Source organism: Miscanthus floridulus, chromosome 17, assembly GCF_019320115.1.
Source record: "Miscanthus floridulus cultivar M001 chromosome 17, ASM1932011v1, whole genome shotgun sequence".
NCBI lineage: Eukaryota > Viridiplantae > Streptophyta > Magnoliopsida > Poales > Poaceae > Miscanthus > Miscanthus floridulus.
This window is the reverse complement of record NC_089596.1, coordinates 37,876,755-37,884,205: the sequence shown is the minus strand read 5'-3', so window position 1 is coordinate 37,884,205 and position 7,451 is coordinate 37,876,755. Positions and strand designations below refer to the sequence as shown.

The following is a 7,451-nucleotide window of genomic DNA, read 5'->3' as shown; positions in this document are numbered from 1 at the left end:
GAAAATGGTAGGTGGTGCTATCGAGCTCATCGGACGACGATGGACAAGCGGCGCCTCCTTCACCGAGGGCTGTGACACCCCCGCTGTCTACGCTGGCTGGGGCGGAGACTCACGAGAGGCGGCGGACGCAGGAGGCTACAGCGATAATGCCCGACAGCATGTGGGCAGCACCAGCAACAATAGCTCGGGTGATGCTATCAACGACAGCCCGGACGGCTATCGCAGTCTCCGAGACCACGCGGACGACTCCAGTGGCGGTAGCGCAGGCGACCACCGCAGTCCTCGAGACTACGCGAGCGACTCCGGTGGTGGCGGTGGAGACGTGGGGTGTTTGGCTGCTGGGCAGACCAATTCTAGGCAGGGACGCAGGTTCGGAGCTATGCAGCGGGAGTCCCAGTTGTAAGTTCCTTATTTATTTGCCGTATTCCTTCGGCACGGTGGTTTGTTTCTTGATGAATTTTTTGCTTGTTGTAGTGCGGAGTCAACGGAGGTCCTACAACCATCAGCTGCTGATGACAGAAGGCACACGGAGGAGCCAACAGCTCTCCACGTCGAGCAAGCACAAGCAAGGGCGGATCCGGTTGCCCCCACCATGGAGCAACCGACGGTTGCGGAACCGACCGCCCCTACTATGGAGGAGCTCTCAACAACTGGACCGACCTTGCCTGGTGGAGGATTGCATGACGAAGGCGATCCTGGTGTAGAGGAGGCATGGGATGCTGGGGCGACGTTGAGTGGCCTTGTCGGAGCAGGTACGGAGCCTGCGAGGGATGCACCAAGCAGTGCGACGCAAGGTCCACCCACGGTTGCTGAACAAGCGTCATCTGCAACGGCGTCAAAGGCGGAAGTGGCGCTCAAACGCTATGTCCGAGCGCTAGAGTATCCAAGGAGGGCACCTTTGCCGGTGGCCGCCGTTGAAATTGAGGTAAGCCTAAAGTGATCTTCTTCTTACTTTAAAGAGCGCAGTCTGTTAACCCGTTTGCCCGCTGCAGAATGTGATGAAGGTGTCCGAGCAGCGTCGGCGACAGCTGGAGGAGACGACTCTGGTACTAGAGGAGAACAAAAGTATGCAAGCGTCGGTGAAAAACCTCCAAGCCAAGGGGTATGCACACGGTAGTGGATGAATCGGTGGAGGTGCACGTGAGGAAACCAGATAGTGACACAGAACGCAAGAGACAATGATTAGATAGGTTCAGGCTGTCAGTTTGACGTAATACCATACGTCATATATCTTTGTGGATTGTATTATGAGAGATAAGATCAAAACGAGGAGGGTCCCTACCCGTCTTATGTAGCCCGGGGTAGGGTTATAGATCGGTTGTTTCTATCCTGATCGGTTTTATATGATAGAAAGTTATAGATATTACGGGATTAGCATATCCGAACAAGTTTCCTAGATCACCTAAGATCTTCACTTAGTCTCGCGAGGCACACCGGCCTATGTCGTGTTTCGCACGACATCGTCTTGTAAGCTAGGCCTCCACTAATAACGTGGCCCATGCACCGTCCTATGGGCCAGACCTCCCTGACGGCTTGGCCCACGAAAAAACCTGCTGGAATGGGGGGCTACACACAGCCACGCCCCAACAGTTCCATGCTACTGCTTCTGCATACTGTGAAAGAATAGTTGAGACCTCAAAAATTCCTGGATTTGTTTTTCCCTCTCTACGCATGACGCATCCATCCGATCAGGAATCCGAATCCGATGTTCTGTAAAAGCTCAAAATGAGCAGGTGGGAATAATCATGCCGGTGGTGTGCCTCCCTCCTAAGCAAAACCCCGCCATTAATTAAACAACCGTAATCACCTCCCCTTCCGTACCTGAGGCAGACCACTTGATTATTCGTCCACGACAGCATCCTTAATTATTCAACTAATTAACCTGGTATAATATTACAGTACCATACCCTGCCCGCATCAGTGCATCTGCATACCACCCCCTAATTTATCTGCTGTTTAATCTGCTCCCTCCCATTCCCTCCTCTTCACTTCTCACGAGGCCAAACAGCAAACTCCACAAAGAGGCGCAGGCTGAGCTCAGCTGCGGCAGCGGCAGCGACAGTAGCGCGAGGAGTGGACTGAGAGAGCTCGCTCTGTGAGCAGAGAGTGAGAGGAGGGAGGAGCAATGGAGACGATGGCAGCGGCTCCCGCGCCGCAGCAGAGGACGGGGCGCATCGCGCGGAGGCTGTCCAGGCTGCTCCGCCGCAAGAGCTCCCCGGCGGGGGCGGGGGGGATGGCGTACTCCGTCGCCGGGGACGACTTCGACGACTCACTCGACAGCTCCATCAACTCGCTCAGCAAGCTCAAGCTGTCCGGCAACCTGGCAGCTGCCTACACGCTGGACGCCTTCTTCAAGAATGCCACGGAGACGAAGGGGACGGCGGCGGCCGCGCCGCAGACGCAGCCGTCGCCTGCGCCTGCGCCGGTGCCGGCGCCGGGGGCCCAGGACGCCGCGAAGCACGCTTTCGTGGCGACCCTGTTCGCTCGGGCGTCCGCGGTGAAGGCGGCGTACGCGCAGCTGCAGCTGGCGCAGCACCCGTACGACGCCGACTCCATCCAGGAGGCCGACGCCGGCCTGGTGGCGGAGCTCACCAAGCTGTCGAGCCTCAAGCGGCGGTACGCCAGGGACCCGGCCGCCGCGGCGTCCAGGAGTGCCGCCGCCGCGCTCGCCCTCTCGGCGCACGCCGACGAGCAGCGCCACCTGCTCCGGACCTACGAGATCACGGCGCGCAAGCTGGAGGCGGAGCTCCGCGCGCGGGACGCCGAGGCCGAGCGCGCGCGCGCCGCGCTGGCCGACGAGGTTCGCGCCGCGCGTGGCCTGGAGGAGCGCACCCGCACCCTGGCGTCGCTGGACGACCTCCACCTCTCCGGCCTCAACGCCACCCACTTCCTCACGGCACTGCGGCACGCCGTCAAGTCCGTCCGCGCCTTCGCCAGCGCAATGCTCCACGCGATGCGGGCGGCCGGCTGGGATCCCGCGGCGGCCGCTGCCGCCGTGCACCCGGGCGCCAGGCTGCGGGACCCGGCGGGCGACTCCAGGTTCGCGCTCGAGTCCTACGTGACGCTGAAGATGTTCGCTGGGTTCCACCGCAAGGACCTGGGCCTGAGCTCCCTCCACGGGCGGGGCGCCTCCCACGACCGCCGCCGCTTCTTCGAGGAGTTCGCGGAGGCCAAGTCCGCGGCCGCGGCGGAGTTATTAGTCCAGGACGACGCGGGGCGGTGGGGCGCGCTCCGCGAGTTCCTGCGGGACAGGTACGTGTCCGTGGTGCACGAGCGGATGGAGGCGGCCTTCTTCGGGGGCGCGTCTTCGTCGGCGGTCCCGCGCGCCGCGTGGCTCGGCGAGTTCGCGGAGATGGCGCGGCGCGTGTGGCTGCTGCACTGCCTGTTCTGGGCGTTCGACGGCGCCGCGTCGGTGTTCCAGGCGCGCCCGCGGGACCGGTTCTCGGAGGTGTTCATGGAGAGCGTCAGCGACGCGGACGGCGGCGGCGGCGGCGGCGGGACGACGCCGGTTCCAGCGCAAGGACCGAGCGGGCACCTCGCCGTCGGGTTCACCGTGGTGCCGGGGTTCCAGCTCGGCCGGACGGTGATACAATGCCGGGTCTACCTTTCCCACTCGGAGCACCGGCCCTGAGGAGTCCGTGTCAGCGTCAGCGAGCGTGCCACACTTGGGGCGGCCTTGTCGCACACGGGGGACGCGGCGGCGAGGTCCCCGGCCGGCGGGCGGAGCGCCGGAGCGGGGCGTGGGGTTTAAGGGTGGCGGTGGCAGGCAACAATGCTCCCTAGGGAGCAGTTTGGTATGTCTACGTTTGTATGTATGTATGGATCCAAGTATGTATCTACCTACCCCCACTAGGAATGTAGTAACTAGTAAGTATAATGTGAGCATTCCATTTCGAATCTACAAAAGTATTTGCAATTTTGGTAACGACAAGACAGATGTGGTCGCCATGGGTGCCTGGATCGCATGTCTGCCTGCGGCTGGTCCTCCGATCCAATTGCATTTTTATAGCATAGTACTCTTCCCTTTTTTCTTTCTTTTTGAGGGTACCTACGTACATGCATGAGAGCATGAATGCGGCCGGCGATCTAGATCGGGAATGTAGTGCACGCACATTCTCCTCCATCTCCCTTACCACTTGACTTGGGAAAAGAGAAGACGGCACATGAGCTCCATATACACATCAGGGCATCAGGCGAATAGGCAGAATGGTGGATCTCGAGCTGGGACAGCCAAATCTGTCTTGTGTCCAGCACCACATGGGCAGGGCAGACGACGACGGACGGATGCTTGAGCTTTCCTATCTAGCTGCTGCATGCCATGCCGTCTGGCGTGCGTTTCGGTGTCCCCGGCGGCGGCAGTGGCGCGAGGGCGTCCGTCCGATGGCTGGAGCGGCCCAGCCTCCGTCCAGCGCCCACATGATGGACGGGGCCACGGGCCGGGGGTAGTGCGATCCGATTGCTCAAGCGAGATAGATAATGGGAGCGGTACATTTACACATGGGTTGGGACTTGGGACCCCAACAAGACGGTGTCGCTGTCGCACAGTAACAACACGGCGCAAAGGTTTGGCAGCTAGTACTGCTGGCTATATGCGATCCAGACGGAACGCCAGGCTTCACTGTGCCATGCCATGTTCGCGTCACATAATACGCTACTGCCTCCGCACAAAAGCTCCAACATTTTCACGGCGGTCGATCTCTTGCTTGGTGGTTCCGTCAGATGGAGACGGTGCCAAAGATCGTGCCGGTGCGAGCGAGTGACTGTGGCCAATGATGTCACTGTACTGCTACGGCTCAACGACACAGGTGGCTCGTGTGTGTGTAGTCGTGCGCCGTGTCTGCTTCTGCGCCAGGAAGATCCTGCGAGCGAGCCATTGCTTTCGTCGTTGGTTGGTTCGGGTTGCCGTCACGCCGGTCATCGCCGGGGTTTGCAGCTTAGCTCTCGGAAGTACGTGGATTGCCACCATAAAAATTAAAGGCCTCGTGTACATCGACAGCTTCCTGCAGATCCTTTTCGCCGCTTGTGATTCATCAGTGTGAATACAAGAACCTCGTCGTCGGCACCGTAGCGTGGCAAGCATAACATTTCCGCTTTAATATTGTTTAATAATGCAAAAATCAAAACATTTAAATTTTGTCCATGATTTCGTGTTGCATTATAAGATACACGATTTTATTACATATCAAGACATATCATAGAAAAAAGCCAAAACGATCTATAATTTGGAACAAACGGGGGTAACAATTACGTAAAACTTAAGTCAATTGTTTTCCTTCTCACCTCACTTTCAAATGTCCAAAATAAACATCCTACCTTAAAAGTTATTTTGGATACGTATTTGCAAAACCCAAATCCTTCAAAAACCTCCTACAAAATATATATAGAAATTGATACGCACATGTAGTCTTATTTGGTTAGATCTCTTTGTAACTGACTAGAAAACCAACCTATATTCTACTAGAGAAGTCAATTTGTAATCCTATCTTCTAAGCTATATAAAGAGAAGTAGCGAACCCTCAATGGCTATCGACAGTCATCTTGACGAACATACATCAACGCCCCCCAAGGATCTTTGCATGCTGGCTCGTGCCTGAACCAATACAGACCTATGTCTCATGTGCAACTCTTCTGATCTATTGTAACATTGGATTACTAGTCGGATGTCAAAATAATCTAACCTCTCGAACTATATAAGGAAAGATAGCGAGCCCTAGATAGGTATTGAGAGTCATGAACTAGATGTAAGACACGTCATACCTGAAATAGTATAAAGCTATGTCCTATGTGCAACCTCACAAGCGTGATTTATTGGATTCCTAGTCGAAGGTAAAAAAAAAACACCGGTGGATTTGTTTTTTAGTGACCATCAACACTATACGTGACTCAAAGTTTAATTCACCTAGCTTTTTATATGGGCCTTAGGATTTATTTGATTTAATTAAATTAAAATAGGCCAAATCCAATTATAATCCAACAGTAATGTACTACAATGTGGCTGGTGGAAGACCAAGAGCCTTGCTAAGCTATGCAAAACTCCGAATGTGAACACCCCCAACGCGGTAATTTGTTGTTACAAATACGATTAACAAAGTAACACCCCGGCAGCGGTTATTTGTTGTTACAAATATAATTAATAATGTATGCTGTTTTTACACAGCTCAATATTTTTTATGTTTTATTAGATTGTTTCACTCAATTGTTCATGGATTCTAGTTCATGTAAAAATCAGATCTGTTTACTGTAATCCGATGTGATAGAAAGAGGGGCTCTAGCTTAAGCCTAAGTTGATCCTTACTTACTGTTCAAGGTGTCTGCAACACAATAAGGTATTAAGGTAGACGAAGCCACTAGTTTACTTAACTGATTTTGCCCCCAAGCATCACACCAACCCATGGCTTCTGTGAATTTAAGGCTTGCTTGCAACTTCAGCATCCAAGAAAAAATTAGAATTTATATGATAATCAATTGAAGTGTGTTTTAGTAGATGTGTGTATTGCCAAATATATCAACTAAGGGGGTGTTTGGTTCCTACAGGAAAATTTTAGTCCCTATCCCATCGGATGTTTGGACACATGCATGAAGTATTAAATATAGACGAAAAAAATAACTAATTGCATAGATTGTGGCTAATTTGCGAGACGAATTTTTTAAGCCTAATTAGTCCATGATTTGACAATGCTGTGATACAGTAAATATATGCTAATGAAGGATTAATTAGGCTTAATAAATTCGTCTCGTAAATTAGTCTCCATCTATGTAATTAGTTTTATAATTAATTCATATTTAGTTCTCCTAAATAGCATCCGAACGTCCGATGTGACATGGACTAAAATTTAGTCCATGGAACCAAACACCCCCTAAATGGCTCATCTACTAAACATCTTTAATCAGGCCGTGGCTCTAGCGCTAAGAATTTCTAGAGTTAGGGATGAGCAGCTTCATATGTTCTTAGATGGTCAGCTAGAGCTGTGATAAACCGCCCTTAGCGTTTCATTCGGCCTGTTCGCTGGTTGGTTTCTGGGCTGATTTGGGCTGACTGGTGCTGGTTTATTGTGAGAGAAAAACACTGTTGGCTGGCTGGTTTGGGCTGGCTGAAACCAACAAACAAACAGGCTGATTGTTTTCCCAAGGTTTGGATTTCTGACGTCACTTCTTTGTCGGGCTTGATCACGATTTCTATAAACATCGGCAAAAGGTGGCATTTGCTAGCATGAACCGAAAGATGATACATTTGAAAATATTACATTCCATGATTCCTGCTCCAAGTTGACTCTTTGTCCCATCTTTTCCTTCTCCTTTCTTCAGTTCTTCCTTTATCTTTTTCTGATGAGGGGAAGGCGAATAATCCCAGCTGTTCACGTAGCCCCTTTTTTGTCGCTTGGATAAGGCCCACATGAAAGTCATGCAAATTTACTAGACCGAGGCCCATAGGCTGATGTGATGATGCAGCG

General features: G+C 53.0%; 1 protein-coding gene across 1 annotated transcript; it reads left to right on the top strand.

Moving 5' to 3' along the window:
• The first annotated feature begins 1,964 nt into the window (after nt 1–1,964).
• On the top strand, nt 1,965–3,915 carry LOC136518386 (protein GRAVITROPIC IN THE LIGHT 1-like). Its single transcript, XM_066512036.1, has one exon. It carries the CDS (start codon nt 2,126–2,128, stop codon nt 3,629–3,631), a length of 1,506 nt encoding a protein of 501 aa, XP_066368133.1. The 5' UTR covers nt 1,965–2,125; the 3' UTR covers nt 3,632–3,915.
• Nucleotides 3,916–7,451: the final 3,536 nt, after the last annotated feature.